This window comes from Xenopus laevis, chromosome 3S (assembly GCF_017654675.1).
Source record: "Xenopus laevis strain J_2021 chromosome 3S, Xenopus_laevis_v10.1, whole genome shotgun sequence".
Lineage (NCBI taxonomy): Eukaryota > Metazoa > Chordata > Amphibia > Anura > Pipidae > Xenopus > Xenopus laevis.
In genome coordinates, this window is record NC_054376.1 from 109,275,448 (window position 1) to 109,297,702 (window position 22,255).

The following is a 22,255-nucleotide window of genomic DNA, read 5'->3' on the forward strand; positions in this document are numbered from 1 at the left end:
TTGTATTAGTAAAGTATGGGCACTCCTGATCTAAGGCGTCTACTTGAGATGGCTTTCCAGTAATTCAGAGCTTTCTGGATAATGGGTTTCCAGATGACCTATCCCATACCTGCACCTTAAATCCCAAGAAAGCTTTTCTGTGATGCAAATACCTAGGTGCAGATTTATCAAGGGTCAAACTGAATATTTGAAATTCACAATTTTGAATCTTTTTATGGTCAAAACTATCAAAATCATCTAGGGAGTTATTTACATTTGATTCAAGGTTTTTTTTTTAAAAAAAAAAATAGAATTCGATTCGATTTTTATCATACTCTGGCCCTTTAAGAACTTGAATTCATCTATTCTCCACCTAAAACCTGCCAAACTGCTGTTTAACTCAATGGGAGACGTCCAGGGATCAATTTGTTGATCGCGTTGTTTGCAGCCCTCCTGACAATCAATTTTTTTTTTCGGAGAAAAAACCTCTAATCGAATTTGTTCCAAGTTTTCGGGTCGATTTAATTCATCAGAGTTTGAAAAATGCAATTTTTTTTTTTTAATATAAATTTCGATTGGTCAAATTTTGAATTTAGGGGAGTTTTTAAAAATTCACATGAATTCGAAATTCAACCTTTGATAAATGTGCCTCCCGGGTGGGGGGGGCAGAGAGGCTTCTATGCAGTAAGGAACAGCAGTGGTTGCCTTATTGGACTTTCTCTCTGTGTCTAACTTCTTTTTTGCTATTGAATTTTTACTACATGAATTTAGCATGGCAGTAGTCGGTTAAAGTTGGCCATGGATGCAAAGATCTGATCATACGAATTCTCGATTCGTACGATTTTCGGACCATGTGTGGAGAGTCCCGACATTTTTCACCCCATGGAGATCGGTCGTTCAGTCAATCGGACAGGTTAAAAGACTTCTGTCGGCTGCCGATAATTTCTCTGCGTGTATTGCTGATTGTAAGATTTTCAGAGGGAGACTGTCACTAGCTTTTCGTACAATTCCTGTCACGGTTCAGAAACATCGGCTGATCTGTTCTTTTACTACTTTATTTGATCTGAATGGTTAATGGCAGGTCGGGAGATGGGGAAGTCCGATCGTTCGAGGACTCGATCGGATCTTTGCCTCTATGGCCATATTAAGTCCCAGCAGAATACAAGTCCTCGGGAAGCACCAGATTAGTCACGTGTCCTGCTTGCCTTTGGAATGCACATTGCACAAACACACAGAAGCAGTGATGTTTCATGGCAAGGTGCAATGCAGGAATTTCTGCTTCTATGCCCAGCACTAAATTAACACCTTGAATACTGGAGAGTTAGATGCAGGCACAACATGCTATACTACAACATGACTGACTGGAGAATCCACTGAAAATTGAGACTGTGCCACGGAGTCAGTTAAAAAAAGTAAGACACCAATGCCTGGAGAGCAGAGGGATTTCAAGCCCTAGAATTAGCAGTTATATAAAATACTTATATATAAAATACTTGAATAGAAATTCTCATCCTCTCTCTGAAAGTTGTTATAGTGTATTAAAGATTTGTAACATTCTATCCACAGATAAATAGGAACCGTTATTAGCTGGTTGTGCAGCTCGTAAATGACATTGGTATGAAGCAATAAATAAATGGTAATAGCTATCTAGAGACACGGTACAAACTAGGGATGGACCGAATCCAGGATTTGGGTTGAGATTCGGGCAGGATTCTGCCTTTTTTTTTTTATTTGTCCGAATCAAATCCGCATCTTAATTTGCATATGTAAATTAGGGGCAGCGGGAATTTACTTGACTTTTCGTCACAAAACAGGTAAAAAAAATTTCCCCCACTTTTTCCTTTCCTATTAGGATTCGGATTTGGTTCAGTATTCGAATCATCCAAAAAGGATCTGGGGATTTGGTGGAAATTTGGTGGAATACCAAATAGTGGATTCGGAGCATCTCTAGTACATACATTACATTTAATATATGTCTTACTATTTTTGTTGCTGTTGGCATTGCCTAATCATCCCTGTGCAATTCATAAAGTGCATCTCATTAGCAGTCAGTTCCACTTCATGTTGCCAGCTTCACTGATTTAAATGCAATTAGATTGATCTGCAGCAAAAATAATTACTGATCACGTATGCACTGTCAATTAAACATCTATGAACTACAAAAATCTTTGAGCACAAATAATACGTAGAGTGTAATAAAGTATAGGAACCCTTATCCGTAAAACCGTCATTGATCATTCAGAAAGCTCTGACAATCTCCCACATTTATAAGCAAATATTTCTAAATTTAAAAAAATATTTATTTTTGCCTGTAGTAATAAAACAGTAAATTGTACTTGATGATAACTGAGCTGCAAGCATCCATTTTGGAGGCAGAACAATCCTATTAGGTTTATTTAATGTTTAAATGATTTTTAGCATATTTGAAGGGGTTGTTCACCTTCCAAACACTTTTTTCAATTCAGTTGTTTTTAGATTTTTCTCCAGAAATAAAGACTTATTTCAATTACTTTCCATTATTTCTTTTTACTGTTTTTCTAACATCTAAGTTTATAGTTGAATGTTCCTGTCTCTGGTGTTTGAGTCTGGCAGCTCAGTAATTCAGGCGTAGACTCTAAACTGTTACAATTTTGCAATTTCTCAGTATCTCTGGAGTATTAGCAACTATTGTATCAAATCTAACAGCTGCCTGTAATGAAACCCAGAGATTCTCCTCAGCAGGGACAAAGATAAGAAATGTATCAACTAAATGTATCCATTTAGAAGAGTTTACAGGGTCAGCCGACCCCCCCCCCCCCAGCGCTGCTTCAGGGTCAGGCCACACAGGGCGTTTTGGGGAGATCTGGTCGCCCCCAAACACTTTCCCTGTTCCTGTGCCAGCTAAAATGAAAAAACCGCTAGCGCTAATCACACGCGGCGGTTCGTTTTCTGAAGTTGCCTCACGGGCGGCTTCGGAAAACGAATTGTCGTGTGTGATTAGCGCCGGTGGTTTTTTTTTTCATTTTAGCCGGCACATATTCAGGGAAGGCGTTTGGGGAGATTGGTCGCTGCAAAAACGAAGCGATTAGTCGCCAGGCGACCAAATCTCCCCAAAACGCCCTCTAGCACCGGTGTTTTTTTTTTTTTTCTTCATTTTAGCCGGCACATATTCAGGGAAGGCGTTTGGGGAGATTGTTCGCCGCAAAAACGAGTGGATTAGTCGCCAGGCGACCAAATCTCCCCCAAATGCCCTATGTGGCCTGACCCTTAGCCGGCGCAGGAACAGGGAAGGCGTTTTTTTGGAGATCGGTCACCGCAAAAACGAGGTGATTAGTCGCCAGGCGACCAAATCTCCCCAACACGCCCTGTGTGGACTTACCCTCAGGAGGTGAAAAAATTACACTTTATACTTCAAAATTAGAAAAACGGTCACACATAGAAAATAGAAAGTCATTGGAAAAAGTCTTTATTTCTGGTGATCTATATGAAAACAACTAGTTGTTTGAAGGTGAACCTCCCCTGATGATCCAAATTTGAGAGAGACCCCTTAAACTACAGGTTGCAAGCATTGCAGATAAAATTCTATACCTGTGATACGAACACTTGCTGAAAAATAAAGCAAGATATTGTGCAACCAACTAGAGGTATCAGCAATAGGAGATGCTCTAACCGATTTGGCACAAGAACCGAATGATGCAGAGTGTACAAAAGGCCACACAGTTGTTCCAAATGCTGGTGCAAAGAACATGAATGATTGGGACAGTGAGAAGCTGTAACTACATAATATATGATCAGTCAGGATCCTTGGGCCACCATACACGTAACAATAATATTATGGTAATGTGTAAAGTCAGTTTTATACTGGCCATACAGCTAAAATGCTTGTATGGCTCAGTTGCTTAATAAGTACATCTGTGATTTGGTCACCTATGTTTGGAACAGTTGGGAGTGGACATGATCAATGTGGTCCTCACTCTATGGGATTTTTAGCTGAATTTCAGCAGCCTCAAAGGCTCCCTCTTCACAAGACAGTAAGTTGCCAAGTCAGTTTTCACTTCTAGTTTATACACAAAGTAAATCACCTTTGAGTGAAAGTCCTATCAATGGCACACGCAGCACCAAGTATTTTCGCACAACACAAGGTGTGTGACAGTAACTTTTTTTTAAACTTGCATGTTTATTATGAATAAAGATTGCTTAGAGTACACAAGCGCCTCGGGTTTACATTTGTGAGGCACATATGAACATGTAGTACATAACAACACGTGAAACGTTTATCAGAACCAAAAGATATGAGAAAAACAAATAACATATTCGAGTAACTGAATATAGAACATATGTTGTACATGGCAAGGCTGGTGAAAGGGGTACAGGGTTTATACATAGAGATACGGTGCCTGATCCCCAAATTGCCTGTTAGATTTAAGGAACTTAACTAATTGGGTTGTGGTATTTATATAGCTTGGGGGTGCCAGGGGTCCCAAATTTGGCTACATTTTAATTGTAACTCCGGAGACCCTGCAGCCAGTCTTTCCATTTGTTCTCTAGAGTCCAGTTGTTGAAGTAGATGTTGTAATCTGGGTGTTCCTCGTTGTTTCCACGTTCTTGCTATTAAGGTAGCTGCTGTATTGAAAATATGAAAAAGTAGTTTTTTGTTGAGAGGTATTGAGTCTTTCGGGTAGATTTGTAGGAGTCCTATCTGTGGAAGGCAGGGCAGATCATAGCTTAGTCTAACTTTCAGTAGTGTAAATATTTCTTCCCAAAACGGTTTAACTGATGCACATTGCCACCACATGTGGAAAAATGTACCGATTTCTCCGCATTGTCTCCAACAAAGTGGGGAGTATTGGGAGTTGATGTTTGCTATTCTTTGTGGGGTGAGGTACCACCGATGTAGTAATTTGGTGTGCATTTCAATATGGTTTGTACAATTAGTTGCTCCTTTAGGAGCTAATATAGAGTGTTGCCATATATGGGGAGGAAGCTGAGTTTGGATATCTTCTTCCCACTTTTGCATGTATGAAAATTTGAAGTCTTCTGGAGTCTGGAGTTGTTGTTTATAGCAGTCAGAAATTAGTGCTTTGCTATTCCAGGCCTTGTCACAGAGGTATTCCATCCTTGTTTTATGACGCAAGGAAGTTGCACTGGTGGGATAAGACTTGAGAAAGTGAGTTATCTGGATGTACGAATAGTATTGGGGTGCTGGAAGGTTATACTGTTCTGTCAGATCTTCGAATTTTTTTAAGGCGTTTATAGAGTACAGTTGGCTAATTGTAGTGATACCCTTGGCACTCCATGTTTGGAGGTTAATGTTCGGGATCAAGTAGTTCAAGGCATTAATGGGAAGTAGTGGTGATGGAAAGGAGGAGAGGTTAAGACTTTTGACCAAAGAGTCCCAAAGATATAACAAAGTCCGTGTCGTCGGTAAAAGATTGGGGTTCGCTGGTCTTTTCTTTCTTGGCATCCAAAATAGCTGTATTAAATTACCATCACTAGTACAATTAGTTTCAATATCAACCCAATTCCTAATACCTGGCGGGGAGTGTAACCGGATCACAATCTCTAACACTGTAGCATTATAGTATAACCTAATATTAGGGAAGCCTAGTCCCCCAGAATTTCTGGGGAATTGTGCACATTTGAATGCTATTCTTGCGGGCTTGTTTGCCCAGATAAATTTATTCAATATTTTTTGTATGGATGGGAAATAATGTGATGGTAGTGCAACATGTAGGGTCCTAAACAAGTATAATATTTTTGGTAACAAGTTCATTTTTAGGGAAGCTATTCTTCCTAGCCATGAAATAAATTCTGATTTCCATCTGTTGCATTCTGATTCGACTAATCTCAGTAAAGGTTGGTAGTTCAATTTATATATGTCATTTGGATCCTTGGGAAGTTTTAGCCCCAGGTACGTTATGTAGGCATCTCGCCATTCGAAGTCATATGCATGTTTATATCCCTGGAGGGTTGGGTGTGGGATGTTGATAGGAAGTGCTTGTGTTTTGGACTGGTTAATTTTGTACCATGAAACAGATTGGAAGTCTGTTAGCTCTTTAAACAGATTAGGCAGGGAGACAGTAACATTTTGGAGTGTCAGTAGTATGTCGTCTGCAAACAGGCCAATCTTGTGTTGGTCTTTGCCGCTGGTGATGTGTGTGACAGTAACTTTCATTGAATTTGAATAGGAGGCAATTTGCAGTGTTTATGGAGTGTCCAACTGCTCAGGTGGCAAAACATTATAAATCTACCAGTCTGCCATTACTGTAAATTTGGACTTTATTAAAGGGCGAAGTGACTAACGCAGGCAAAAATTTGCCAGCGTGACGTCATTTGTGGACTTAGCCAATTTACTAACGGGAGCTGGCGTAAATTCGTTGCGAAGGAGATAGACTCTAGCGCTACTTCACACTCTAACGCCAGGCGAATTTTCGCTCTGGCGAACGGACGTAACTACGCAAATTCACCAAGAACGTTACCTCTTGTGCTAGACTTGCTTTCACCACCTCAGACCAGGCAAAGTGCAATAGGGTTTCTCAAAAAAAATGTGAAAACTTTTCTAAATCCCAAAAAATGCTGACGACTTTTACATTTTTCAGGGTGATAGGCTGCAAAAGATCGTAAATTTTTTTTTAGGGTACCCGGCTTCCCCCCTACATTTCCTAACATATGGCACCTAAACTATACACTGGACACATGTGTACGGCATTAGAACAACTCTTTTTTTTCTTTTAAGCTTCCCTGGTGTAGTGTAATGTATTTGCTGCAACATATATGTCCATTGAAATTTAACTTCCATCGTTCGGTGCCCTGGACGTAACTTCGCATTTTAGTGAATTAGCGTTGTCCTGGCAAATTTTCGCCTGGTGAAGTGTGGCGATGTGATCGTAGGCGTCACTGGCGAATTTCCGAAGGTTATTGAATTTGCCCCTAAACGTTTTGCGAAAGTGTATTGTGTATTTTTAAGTGCCTTTTTGTGATATGTACTAGCTGGAGCCACGTCGTCTCGTCTCACTGTATATTTGTATACTGCTGAGATGACAATAAAGTTTACTTTGACTTTGAAGTGGCACATATATAGTATCTAGTATTGAGCCAGTCATAGATTCTTCCTTTCCTCATCTGCCAGTGTTTAGGCAGCGGCAGATCGTATTTTTCTAACCTGCCCACCTCACACACTTGTATGGCCAGCTTAAGCAAGTACTTTTGACATGGTACCGGGATCTTTGTGTTGGATTATAGTTACAGTTTAAAGCTCTGAATCAACATGAATTATATTTGTGATCTGCCATCTTGTTTTGCCAAATATTATAAGGATACAGATAATGTATGCTCATTCTAGAAACCGTTGTTCAGTTGAAACTTTTTTATAATAGCACATCATTCCAGCTGACATTTACATATAGACATAAAGGAGCTGTGGTAAAAAGAAAAAAAAAAGCAAAGTAAACCACAGCTAAACTATTAAAGGCTTTTATTTATTAAAGTTTCTTTGGAAAGTTAAATGAGCAACATAAAAATGAATGAATAATAGGATTTACTTTGCAACTGCAGTTAAACAAACACACCCATTTTACATCAAAACGTCTAAACAAGTGCATTGGCCTGAATGGTTTCTATCTAAAAGGAACATTTCAGTGTAAAAAAAAAACCTGTGTAAATAGATAGGCTGTGCAAAATAAAAAATGTTTCTAATACAGTTAGCCAAAAATGTAAAGTATAAAGGCTGGAGTGAACGGATGTCTAGTATAAAGAACAGAACACTACTAAAGGTGGCCATAGACGTTACAAACTTTCCTGGAAAAGATCTTTCCAAAAAAGATTGTTCGTTTCAATACACACGTGTAGAGCTGAATCGCCAAACAATAAAATTATACCCGTATCTGACAATCTTCGGGTGCTTTCTAAGGTGACCAATCAAAATTTTCCAGCCAGCCCAATCAACGAGCTAACCAATTTGCAAGTCTTCTGCCAATATCGATTGGCTTGTCTCCCACCATATACGCACTGATTATCATACGAAATTTTGTTTCATACGATATTATCGGTGTGTCTATTAATCAGTCAGCCACATGGGACATAACTGTTCAGTTAGTTTGAAATTGATCCCAGGCCCAATTTGTGGAAAGGCCACAAAGGCCCGGGCCTAGGGCAGCAGAATTTTAGGGGAGCGGCATGCTGCCTAACCACACCCGCATTGGTTCGGAACAACTGAGGATTCACAGGAGATGCAATCGTTTTAAAATTTCCTGTGCACCAATCCCCAGTACTCTGGACCCGATGCCGACATTTTCCGCATGTACACAAAGGAAGGGGAGGGGATGGGGGACGATGAATGGCAGCGGGACTAGGGGTGCCTGCTATGATACATTTGGTCCCCCCTCTCAAGTCACTGATTGGTTAGTGCCTGGTAACCAGTGGAAACCAAGAAAGCTGCAAAGTAGGAAGTTGGGTTCTGGCCATTATCACTAATCACCAGCCTTTAAACATTTTTCGCTAACTATATTGAAAACATTTTTTATTTCGCACAGCCTATTTACCCAGTTTTTATTTTTATACTGAACAATTTCTTTAAACAATGCCTGGAAAGTTTCAAAGTAAAAAAAATAAAAAAATAAAAAAAAGAGACAAAAACCTTATAAACTAAGAGAAGGCAAAAAGTAGAAAGAAATACTTCAGTCTGTTATCAGGCCCTTGTCTGAGGAAATTCAAATCCTAAATTTGGATGCCGATCAAAGGTCCCTGACTAACTTTGATTTGGGAAGCTAAGCCAGACAGGTTGTCAAGAGTTGCAAAGTGCCGACTAGACATTTACCTGATACTGTCTGGCTACAAGCCCCTCCCACATGTTTAAGTACAGAGAAGACAAAAAAGAGCGGGAAGGTGGCGGAGCAAAGAAAACATAAGCACACAAAAGGAAATAAGATGTTGTGCAAAGCTAAAACATACGCATGTTTCAGACCACATCCAGACAGCCATTTAACATTAAAAGAAATGAGCAATCACTGTCTATGGAAACCCCAAAAGGGGTCACACTGTGTCAGTCTGAATCAGTCTGACGGAGGAGCAAAGACATTTAAATAAAATGTAGGGGTATCACTATAAAATGCTGCCACTAATGTCAAGAGCCTTGTGCACTTTGATGCTGAGGAAAATTTGTTTTTCCCTTTCTAAAAAAACTCAATACTCCCTGTCAAGGAGACACAACCCTAAAATCTACAGTAACAGCACTATGCTGATAGTAGGTAATCATGTCATGGGAAGTCACCAACAGCAGTCCCCTGAGAGTTTGGTCATTGAAATTTCAGGAAAACCCCTATCTTGGGGGTCTGTGAGGTGTACCATATACATGGGAGAGGGTTTACCTACTCTGGAACAAATATTAAAAAAAAATTCAGCAGTCAAGGTAGCAGCATTGCAATCTTCTGCAATGAGGGGAGTATTTAAAATATGTACCATCAACTGATTTGTGGGTTTTCCCATAGCTCTGTCCCAGAGTTCTGAACAAGACAACTTTTTGCCCACGGTTTAATCTTTGCATTGCTTAAAGGTGGCTATACATGGGTAGATTTAAGATGCAGATTCGGGCCCTTTAGACTGATTCAACAGTTTATCTGCCTGTGTATGGGGCCTTCTGACAGGCCTCCCTGTCCAAAAATCAGCCAGTTATTGATCGGGCAGGTTTTATATTCCCCTGTGACCACATTGGCTAGTTGATGAGGTCCTCGTCCTGTTGGCACCTACTCCCATCATTGTAATCCTATTGTTTGGCCCTAGGGCCGAGCAATCGGTTTAGCCCGATATCACACTGCCTTTGGTGAGCTTCACTCATTTGGTGACCTCACAATCTTACAGTGTATGGCCACGTTAACAAAAGGTCTTGCCAACTAAAGATAAATAAACCCTTAAAGCTGGCCACAGACGCAACGATCCGATCGATGGGAAAGTCCGATCGTACATTGATTCGTAAGATCGGATCTTTGAACTCACAAAGAGTTGGTGTACATCAGACCTATGCATACAATATCTGAGGCATCCAAACACACTAGGGATGCCTGGGAAAGGTAAGTATGTTGGCTGCATCAGTTTGTTTTTCCTCAAAGGGAAGGGCAAGGAAAAAACGTAGAGTGGGTTCACTTAGGGTGTCTAACATACTGGCACGCCCCAGAGAATCTGGGTTTCCTTGTTCTTTATAGAGATGCCCAGATGCAGACTGACCACAAAGTTGCAGGGTCAGGCATTCAGAGGGCTTTGCTTTAGACTGAATAGAGCCAACATGTGTGAATACCACTGAATGAAAGGGACTACAAAACTTCTCTTTGAAATATAAATGTACATTACAACTTACCTATAGGTAGGGTTGCCACCTGGCCGGTATTTTACCGACCTGGCCAGTAAAAATGATGGTTGATCCCAATGTTATTAATAGGGAAAAGAGATAAATATATAGGAAGGCCAGTATTTTTTCCAGAAAAGGTGGCAACCCTACCTATCAGTCATGTTGGTAATTTTTCCCTACTTGAAGTTCATGAATCTGACTGTTGCCAACCTGACTGTCCCTTCTTAAAGGAGAACTAAACCCCCCTTTAGGCAAAAATCCCCACTGGCCCTCCTCCCTGCCTCCCCCTGCACAGTGTTACCCCTGAATTGTGTCCCTGCTTGAAATACTGACCGTACATGCAGAGTGAGCAGAGCTCATGGGCGACATCTTCTGGCTACAGAAAAGACAAAGATGGCGCCCATGAGCTCCGCTGCGCTGACTCGCATGTTTCAAGCGGGGGACACAGTTCAGGGGTAACAATGTGCAGGGAGGGGGGGCTTGTGGGGACTTTTGAATAAAGGGGGGGTTTAGTTGTCCTTTAACATGCCAGTTAGTTTTTAATACTAACAGACCACTGCTGCACATATATACAACAGCCCTGTTCTAGAGGTACATGGGGATCAGATAGGTAATGGAAAAGCATCAGGCAAATACTTTTTTTGGAAAAATTATAAACTGCATGTAAAGACAAAAGTTATGATATAAGTAAAAAAAAAAAGTTTACTTTATGATGTCAGTATCCCTTTAAATTGCCCTTCAGCTTGGTATGTGCTTGTATACACAAAGAGACAGTCAGTGTAACTTGATATTTTAAGCTATTCAGCAGTATTTCTGGGATTAAAGTAATTTACTAGTGGGATATGCCCGGGGTTTCATTAAAAAATATAAATCACATATTTGCTGAAAATTAAGTGGTGTAAACATAGAAGTTACCTTAATGCCCTCTAATAACAGAATCCTTTAAATCCTCTATGGATCCCAAGCTGATATTTGAGAACCCTGCTCCCCCATCAAACACAATACACCCAAGCCAGGAGCAATTAACAGATAGCAGCTAAGCATTTGCTTCCTTTTGATTACATCGCTATGAGATATGGGATTTTCTGAAACCTAACACATACGTCAATTAGATCCCTTGCTTGCTGTCATGCAGATAAGCTAATAGCTTATCAGCTTTTTGTGGAGGAAATTAACCAGAAATACTTTGTATTTGAAAACTATTTATATATATTTTTTTCCCTAGAAAAATTAGGACATGACCCTGCATCTACCTTTCCATGTAAACTAATATTCTAGTACGGGTTTATTTAACTTAAAACTACGTTTCTAAATCAGCAACGTATTATGTGTGAGCGCACAATAGATTTCACATGTGTATTTATGTGAAAAGAAAGGGAAGGAAACCCCTACTTATAATATTTTAATAGGATACATTATACCATTAAGTAAAACAATAAATGTGTCAGTGAGGGCTAAACAGCTCTCAAGGAATAAAAAGATTCTGTGAAATGTATTGAAATAGTTTGGGAAATATGTACACTCACGCATAGAGGAACTACAACTAGCATTGACTACCAGCTCTGCAGATTTGAATTTGAGCAATCTGGTTGCTAGGGGCCAAATTGCCAGAGCAGCCATGCACTGATTTGAATAGGAGACTGGAATATGAATAGGAGAGGACCTGATTAGATAGGCGAGTAACAAAAAGTAGCCATAACAATAAATGTGTAGCCTTATAGAGCATTTTGTTAAGATGAGGTCAGTGACCCCCATTTGAAACCTGGAAAGAGTCAGAAGAAGGCAGATAATTAAAAAAAACTATTAAAAATAAAGAGGGCCAAATGAAAAGTTTTTCACGGGACAGTCCCGATTTTGACAGCTCAACCTGCAGTCCGGGGTTTGTTACTGAAACGTCCAGACTTTCTCTCTGATCTCCTGCACTGAACAGCCAGAAAAAGATACAATGTTTCTAAAGCCTAGTTGGCTTTTGCCAGAGAGCCCAGAAACGTGGCAGGTACACTTTTGTGCAAATTGTAACAATTTAAGATACGCAAAGAAGCAATTGTAACAATTTCAAATAAAGCAGGAAACTGATTTGCAGCTTAAAGGACAATTTCACTAGCAAAACTGTAATAGCACATAAAAAAAACACAGAAACGTTCATAACCTGCCAAATTAAAATAAATGTAAAATAAACATAGTAATTAGGGGGTGTGGTCAAAAAAATCTTTCTGTCCCTCTTCTATTTCCAAAATGTTGGGAGGTATGGATAACACCCAGCAGGGCCAAAAGTAAGAATCAAATCAATTTATAACAGTTTACAGAGTTGGTGACCCCCTTCCAGAGCTGCTTCAGAAAGACATATCAATCTATCCTATTTGCTCCTAAAAGCATGGTCGGTCAACAGTTTTTCAAGCCTTCTGGTGCTATGAGGCAATGTCATTCATAAGGCAGGAGCCATGTGAAGATTTTCTATTATTAAAAATGTTTTTACTAATATTTACTAGCTGACTAGCTTGATGCATTTCAGCCCACCTCACGAAAATATTACTTTTATATATTACTATATAACAAGTAGGAGCCTCAGCAAATCAGGTGGCACTTTTTTTTTTTTCTTATCGCAATGAAGCTTTATTGCAATATAGAAAGTAAATTTCAATCTACCCAACATCCAAAAACAAACTTTAAGGGGCAGATTTATCAAAAAGTGAGAGTTCAAATGGCAAGTCAAGAAAAAGATCAAGTCAACTTCTATGCAACTTTGCAATACACATTCATTACAAATTTTCTATGTTTTTTAATTTATTTGTATATGTATTGCAATTGAAAGCAGTGTTTGTCTGTCCCTTGCTATTCTCAGCCTGACTGTTGATACAATCAATCTAAGACAAGACAGCTGATTAACAGACTTGACTTTGCCGGGGAACCACTGACAATTTTTAATAAATGTATATTGGAAAGTTGCTCAGAATGGTATTTTCTTTTATTAGGCAAATTTTTATTTTGGGGTTAACTTGCCCTTTAATAAATAAAAATTCACCCACATTATATTCATTGTAATGAGTTTTTAGAACCATATTTATCAGAGTTCCAACTTTCACCCATTGATAAATACAATTCTAAAAATCCCATAGATATGAATAGAATGTGGGTGAGTTAGAGTCCTGCGTGGAACCAATTTGTTAAACTCAAACCCATCCGGGACCCGCAACTCGGACCAGCATTCTTACCCGCTTGGACCCGCTACCCGACCGAAAGTACCTTATCCGCAAGCGGATCAGCAACCAGCTGACCATCAAGAATCAGGAAGTGCTGTCATTGTAAACTGGAAGTGACATCATCGTTAGTAGGCGTGATCAGAAAAAAGGAGTAAAACTTGCTATTGAGAAGACCTGCAGAACCGCGCCCCGCATCTATACCCGCAGGTAACCGGCGAGTACACGACCCGCTCCAGGACTCAAGGGTGAGTTTTTATTTATTAAGCTCTAAACTCACATTTTGATAAATCTGCCCCTAAATGTACAGGCTTTAGGTAGAGTTATTTCATAGAATGGTCACATGCCCTAAAACCCAGCCTTTAATTTCAGCTACACACAGATAAGCTTAGCTCAAACCAGAATACAACTGGTGCTTTAAACAAAGCAGAACATAAATACCCTTAATCTTTTCAGAACTAAAATAAAGTTGACACTCTGCCCTAAACATTCAGAACTCGAAAGAAAGCATGGCAGATTTAGATTTCAAAATCATTAACATATAGCAGAGTAAACAACTGCAGAGTGAGCCAGCAAAGCAATAGCCAATTGTACATATATAATAGGGATGCACCAAATCCAATATTTTAGATTTGGCTGGATCCTTCACAAAAGATTAGGTCTAATAATAAAACTAATTCTAATTTGCATATGCAAATAAGGGAAACAAGGGGTGAAAGAGAACCATGTGCGATTAAAAATGTTTACTTCCTACTTTGCGTGATAAAGAGCCACATGATTTCTAGGATTTGGTTGAGCCAGGCACTGCTGAATACTGCTGAAAAAGGCCAAATCCTGGGTTTGGGCATCCCTAATACATAAGCATATGGTAGTTGTGAAACTACAGCATCCAATCCCCTCTCACAGTCTATGGCTACCAGTGGGATTCTCAAAGTTGTAGTTCAACAACATCTGGTTCCCCCGCCCCACCTGATATACAGCATGTGAAATAACTGAAGAATGTTCCACATACAAGTAACATTTCAGTGGTGACTTCTCCCTTCCTTCTGGAATATGTTCAGCTGAGGGTATGACATAGGAATTCTATAACTTATCCCACATGCCTTTCTAAAAATGTACTCCCCCTATAAGAAGTAGTCGCAGTAGAACAGGCAGTAAATATTTCCCTACAAGTTATATCATTATAATATGCAGCATACAAATGGTTACCTTCCCAGATTTACAGAATTACAGTTTTATTACCCATCTCTGCTGATGGGTCGCAGGAAAGATCATTATTGTAATGTGTATGGCCACCTTAAAGGGATACTGTCATGAAAAAACATGTTTTTTTCAAAACACATCAGTTAATAGTGCTGCTCCAGCAGAATTCTGCATTGAAATCCGTTTCTCAAAAGAGCAAACAGATTTTTTTATATATTTAATTTTGAAATCTTATATGGGGCTAGACATATTGTCAGTTTTCCAGCTGCCCCAGTCATGTGACTTGTGCTCTGATAAACTTCCGTCACTCTTTACTGCAAGTCGGATTGATATCAAACCCCCCCCCCCTCTCCCAGCAGTTTAACAACAGAACAATGGGAAGGTAACCAGATAGCAACTCCCTAACACAAGATAACAGCTGCCTGGTAGATATAAGAACAACACTCAATAGTAAAATTCAGGTCCCACTGCAACACATTCATTGAGTAGGCGAAACAACAGCCTGCCAGAAAGCAGTTTCATCCTAAAGTACAGGCTCTTTCTGAAAGCACATGACCAGGCAAAGTGACCTGAGATGGCTGCCTATACACCATTATTACAACTAAAAAAAATATACTTGTTGGTTCAGGAATTAAATTTTATATTGTGGAGTGAATTATTTGCAGTGTAAACAGTGTTATTTAGAATAAAAAACAACACCATAAAAATCATGACCGAATCCCTTTAAGAAAGAGTACTGACATAGACAGAATGTTGGTCCTGCACTGATGGAGCAAAAAGGCGCAAGCACCTAATACAAGAGGATTCTTTTATCTAAAATAAGCAAAAAAGCGCATTGTTCATTGCACTCTGCATCTAACCCCACTTGAATTTCCTAGTTGCAATCGCAGAATGGAGTTCTTGGGGAATCAGCACTGATTACAAAAGGAAAGGAATGTGTGGAACACATGGTGTCACCTAGAATGCACCCTAGTTTATGCATCATTATGAACTTACAACCAGGGGTACTAGGAAGTTTCTAGGACACACACTCCTTCCCTAGTGCCTAGACCATTGGTAAAAGAGCCCAAAGCTGCATTTTATATGACCATCTACATTGGGGGGTTTTCTCCAGCTGTAACAACACGGGGAAGCACAACTGACAATTACACTGATAAAAACTGTCAGGTACAGTTTTAGCGCACACACACACACACACACACACACTGCTCAATGAAGATTTATTCAAGGATAAGCAACTTTAAGCAGAGCTGGCAGCTGGATGCTCAGAGTCGATGTAGCAGAACAGTTTGAATGCCAAAACAGGATTTGCCTTGATTTACATATACACGGTGTAGTAACATTTGCAAATGCATACAAACACGGGAACCCACACATCAAATTATGAAGAACTAGATGGCCCTTAGGTGTGTGTGCATAAGGAAGATGGTCAGTGCAGTGATCCCTTCCATGTAGCATTCAGTACACAATCTGTACACACAAGCCTGGTCCTTCTCACAAGATGCACACACACAAGCCTGGTTCTTCCCACAAGATGTACACACAAGCCTGGTCCTTCCCACAAGATGTACACACAAGCCTGGTCCTTCCCACAAGATGTACACACAAGCCTGGTCCTTCCCACAAGTAATACACACAAGCCTGGTCCTTCCCACAAGATGTACACACAAGCCTGGTCCTTCCCACAAGATGTACACACAAGCCTGGTCCTTCCCACAAGATGTACACACACAAGCCTGGTCCTTCGCACAAGCTGTACACACAAGCCTGGTCCTTCCCACAAGCTGTAAACACAAGCCTGGTCCTTCCCACAAGGTGTACACACAAGCCTGGTCGTTCGCACAAGCTGTACACACAACCCCTTCCTTCCTTACTGTTGTTGTATTACAACACCCACAGAATCCAAACAGAGGGATACACTGAGAACTGTGGCTCTACAGCTGGGAGGTTTCAAGTTGGCGACCCATCTCCTTTAATTGCCTGTCTTCACACAAACTAGTGAAACAACCTACAAGCATTCAAACTTGTCTCCCCCATCCTGTAAAACAAGTGTCACAGATACATTCAAACAAATTCAGTTCCAACAGGTTATGGAACATTCTGCAAATACATTGGAGGATGGCACAAGTGGAAGACATCTTTACGCTTCACTGCAGCAAACGACTGTGGCCTGTTGAGTATATAGTTTTTTTCTTATTACCAGAATGTTCCAATTTATTTATTTTTTGCTCTTTATTATTTAACCTTTACTTCTTAGTGCAAGATTTCCCAATTGGGTCAATATCTCAGTAGCTAGATTAACATACACCGCCCACAATATGCTCAATAAGCAAAATCTGTTTTTTTGTGCTTCTTTGTGCTCTGTCCCAGGGTACATGGATACAAACATTCCTTTGCACACGGATGCATTCAGAAATAGGACAAAACAGACTTTGCCAGGCCATGTTGCTTATATAAAATAGGCCTGTCCAATGTATGGCTCTTCTACCTTTGTACTACAATCTTCTAGAGAGCAACTCAAGTCCTAAATTCGGTATGGGGAAGATGAAATCTATATGAAGGGCTGCAGGTTTGACAACACAAACAAAATTATAAAATCACCATCTTGTCCTACTCTTTCCTGCTCTACTATAGCCACTGAGGCGACTCTCTCCAATGTAATAGTGGAGTCCAGCTCACACAGTCACAATTGACATTTTTGATAGGCCCTTATTTGGATTCATCTGAAAGACATCTGTCTAAAACATGCGCTTCTTTCAATGCAGAATCCACTAATTCTAGTTCCCGTAACACTGAAGAATCAGAGCACTTGCCATAGAGATATAATATGTATGAGCTGTAAACTTTTACACTTCAGTCAAGCGAATCCCAGCACCTGCATTGGCTTTACAATTTGCAAGCTCTAGCCGTGCAGCAGCAGATTCACACACAATCATGATATTCAGTTACTGGATAAAAATAGAGACTTCTGCGTACCAGGTAAAATGACGCAGATTCCTCAAAAGATCGGTTTCAGCAGATTCTGTGCCAAAATGCCCTGCAGTGCACTGCTCAGCACCATGTTTCCAATCCATTTGCCAACAAATTTGTTTCCTCTGTAAATGTTAAAAGGTAATGTGGGATAATTCATTGCAAAAATGCTGTGCGTGCCCTCTGGCACCCAAGTAACTGTGTCACGTATTAAGGATAGATGGGCACATTCCAAGAAAGAATTTCTCTTGCACTCCCCCCTAGAAGAGACCATAAAACTCACCTGTGTAAACAATACATTTACCATGCATGAGACTTCTAGTCTGACAGTAGACATCACAAGCCATGGCGAACTTCTGGCTTATTCATCAGTTTAAAAAGAAAACAAAAACAAAATAACTTTGTGCGAGGTGCCAATTTGTTTTTACTTTTACCCTGGGCCAGAGTTTTCCTTACAGAAGAAACCGCCTGCACTTTTCTCCAGGGCTCCGTGCTGCCATGTTTTTGTTTTTTTACCAGCTCCCTTGTACCAACTTCAGCTGTGAACAGATACAGCACATTAAGCTGCCAATAAATACTGCTCTGTATATGCGCCTGGCTCGGACAAATACACACAACTTTTTGGGGGGAGTAACAGGGAATGGTGAATGTCTGGTGGTGTTACATTCTTAATAAGAGTACCATGGGCTAATTTGTTTTAAAGAAAAGAAGGTTAAAGGGTTGGTGATCCTAGTCATCACGGAGTCCTACCAAATTGGAACCCCAGGCAATTTTATCTTTCAATCTCTTCAGAGTTTGAGTATAGATTCCTATATCAGATCAGGTCACTTAAAAGAGAACTAAAGCTTAAACTAAAGTAGACTAGACATGTAAATTATGTTTTGGCCTTCTGTAACAACCCAAGGCAACCACAGCCCTTTAGCAGTAAATATCTGTGTCTCCAAAGATGCCCCAGTAGCTCTCCATCTTCTTCTATGCTCTGTGCTGCTGTCACTTACTGAGCTTAGGGACCCACTCACAATATACAGTACACATAGAATAGAAATGTCACAATATACGGCTGATTAGTGATTAATACAGGTAATTACTACATGGTAGCACAGAAACCAGTGTAATTAACATCAGAATTTAATAATCAGCCCTGTAGCATCAGCTTATATTACAGACAAACCTCATTTTCTGCTGGATAATTAGTGACGACCCCTAAGCTTAGCATCTCAACAGCTGCTCAGAGCCCACTGAGCATGTGAGTGTCACAGACACTTTCCAAGATGGTGACCCCCTGTGATAAGTGTTAAATCCTGGATCATTGCTGCTATTGAGAAACTGAAATTTTAGACTGGTACAATAAGTTCTGTATATAAAAAATGGCATTTTAATCATATTAATTTATAGGGTTTAGGTCTCCTTTAAAAGTATCCTCTGCTTTTGGATCAGTCTATTTTCCTTTTGGTAGTCTGCAGACCCAGAGGGGTATATACACCCTACAAACAATATGCAGTGATTACTTTTTCAGGCATTCAAAAGACATGTAAGCTTTTAGGTAATTTTTTTCTAACATGGGTCCAATGGTATACAGTCAGGTTAAGGCCATTAATAAAAATGAAATAGGCAACACTCCACAATTCATTTCTAAAAGCCTACTGGAAATCAGAAAAAGAAAAACTAAAAAAAAATGTACTTCTAGTAAATGAACACTTCCCCATGATGTCCATTCTACATTTTTAAAATAAATCCATATGGTTGCTAAGAATGTACAGGTCTAAGCAAAATAGTTCTTGAGGTTCCAGTCTTGGGGTGACAGGTAACATCTGTCAAACAGCTGGCAGGCAGAACAGGGATTTAAAAAAAGCGATGGGGTGGGGTCAACCGGAAAGAGCAGCTCTGGGATCAAGGCAGTGAAAAAACTGCACCCTTTATCTATGCAAAACAATGCAATCCTAAGGCTAGTTTCGTTTTCTGCAGAATGCAACTACACTACAGGTCCCAACATTCTCAAGGGCAGGTGCGGAGAGGGCTACAAGCTGAGGGGTGTCGGGCCAGACCACCCTAACTGTGCACTACAATGAAAGTGGAACGGAAATTCATGAAATAAAAGCTAAATTATAAGAATGTATGAATCCCTGGAAAGAAAACAAATGTATCCAGTATGTACAAATATTTATTAGCCCTTGTCTCAATTGGATTCAGCTTGTTCCTTCCCTAAGTCATGCAAGTGGTGCTTAACTGAACGTGCGTGACAACTTGAAATGCCACAAGTTCCTAAATCCAGACTAGACACATATCCTGCAAGCAGCAATTCATAAGAGATGGAACAGTCCTGCCACACACCAGCAGAAAGCCAGTGCACACACACGCACGCACGGTGCTCTACATACAGGGGGTCACTCATTCTCACCTTCTAGCTACAAAGATTATTTTATTTCACTTTTACATGTGCACAGAATTAAGACCAGAAGGCAAAAAGTAGAGCGAGAAAGAGACAGCATTTCTCTAACTGATCATGGAATTGTGCCCAAGGGCATTGCTGTGTGTCTTCAAGCCTAGTTATCTGGCAGTTAGTGAAAATGTGGTGCATAAGGGGCTGCAGAGGGCAAAGTCATTTCATGCATGAGTATCATACCTGTGTCATGTTCCCAAGCGTGGCACAGGCATTCCCAGGGCGAGTTTTATGGAAATAAATAACTTCAATTAAACACTGGCTTCTCTGCAGGCAGAAGTTAGGGAATTGGGACCTTACTGTACATGCCTCTGGTACGTATTAACATATTAACGTTGTTCACCTTCTAACACTTTTTCCAGTTCAGTTGGTTTTAGATTGTTCACCAGAAAATAAAGACTTTTTATAATTATTTACTATTTACTATTTGTGATCGTTTACTGGAGTGTAAGATTTAATTTTTCACCTTCTAAGGGTCTGGCCACACGGGCAGATTTGGGGAGATTAGTCGCCAGCTGAGTGCTTCGTTTTCCAAAGTCGCCCAAAGTTTCCTCGTGAGGCAATTATGGGTGTTTTCGGAAAAACAAAGCGTTCCGTGTGCCTGCCCCCGGGCGATTTAGTCGCCTGGTCATTAATCCCCCTGAATCTGCCTATGTGGCCAGACCCTCAAGCAGCTCTGGGAAGGGGTCAGACTCTTTAGGGCAGAGACATGCTGCAATTCGAGGAGATTAGTTGTCCGGCACTTGTCGCCCGAAGTTTCCTCATGAGGCAACTTCGGCAGCTAGAAAAATGAAATCGCTCCAAGTGCCACCCTGCCGGCGATTTACATTCTAGCCAGCGGGAGGCAGTTTGGGGACATTAGTCGCCCCAAAGAAGAGGCGATTTGTCACCGGATGACAGCATGCCCTGACCATTAGTTGATACATTTCTTATCTTTTTGTCCCTGCCGAGCAGAATCCCTGAGTTTTAGTGATGTGCGGGTCGAGAATTTCTCAACCCGCACCCGACCGCTCCCTACCTGCATCCAACCCAGGCCCGCTGTTCCCCTTTATTTATAGACCCACGCCCGACCCATCCCGCAGTGACATCACAAAAGGGACGGGGCAGGCGGAAATCTATAAATTCCGCGCCGGAAGCAAGCAATACAGGGTCGCGGGCGGGGAGAGCAAGAGAAGAGCTCGACCCGCCCACGACCCACGCATTTTCTCCAGGGGTCGGCCCGCACATCACTACTGAGTTTCATTAAAGACAGCCGTTAGAATTGATACAATAGTTGCTAATACTCCACAGATACTGCTGAGAATGTTGCAAAATGGTAACAGCTCATTATCTGCTCCTGGATCACTGAGCTGCCAGACTCAAACACCAGAGACAGAAATATTCAACTTTCCACAAAAACGATTAAAAAAAATGGAAAGCAATTGAAAAAAAAAGTATTTGTTTATGGTGAACCATCTAAAATCAAACTGATAAAGTGTTTGGAAGGTGAACAACCCCTTTAATAAATGTGAATGAATCCTGAGGCCACTGGCAAAGGCTCCCCAGCTGGTGCCTGACTGAGAGAGAATCACCTTCCTCCAACACAAACACTCACACTCACACTCACACTCAGACTCAGGGAGGAATGATAGTTCAATCAGGACGGACAGGCTCTTCCTATTGCTCATCAGCCGGTAACTGTCACGTGAGAAGTTCGTGTGTGAGTCCAGGGGCTGCTCGGGCTGGATAGGATTGAGTGTACAGTAAATAGGCAGCAGCAGACGCGCACCTTATACACCCGCAGCAGAATAATCGCACAAGACATAACTGTCGCACTCACCGAAGCCCGTTCTACATCAGTGGCAGCCATAGTGGCCTGGATGAGCGCAGTGATATCCGAGCGTGTCTCCTCCAGTGAATGGACGCACTATAATCCCAGCACCGAGGCGCTCAATGAGATCCAAGATGGCCACTGGACTTCCTGGTAACTCCCATCTGCATTAGGGAGAGTCCTTTCCACCGCCCACGGGTAATCGCGCACACAGAGGGCTCGGCGGCAGCTCACAGGGAACACAGCCAACAATCCCTGTCAGTTTTTTTCTTTCTTTCTCTTTTTGATGTTTTTAAACAAACCAGGGCATCCTACAAACACTGTCTGTGATCAGTCGC

At 40.8% G+C, this 22,255-nt stretch overlaps 1 protein-coding gene across 4 annotated transcripts in view; it reads right to left on the reverse strand.

The window, feature by feature from the left end:
• septin8.S (septin 8 S homeolog) overlaps positions 1-22,255 on the reverse strand; it is a 72,661-nt gene extending 50,406 nt beyond the window's left edge. The window contains exon 1 of one of the 4 annotated variants that reach the window (XM_018254215.2): positions 21,927-22,255. In XM_018254215.2, the coding sequence (XP_018109704.1) occupies positions 21,927-21,956 (30 nt within the window). In that variant the 5' untranslated portion in view covers positions 21,957-22,255. 4 annotated transcript variants of the gene reach the window in all.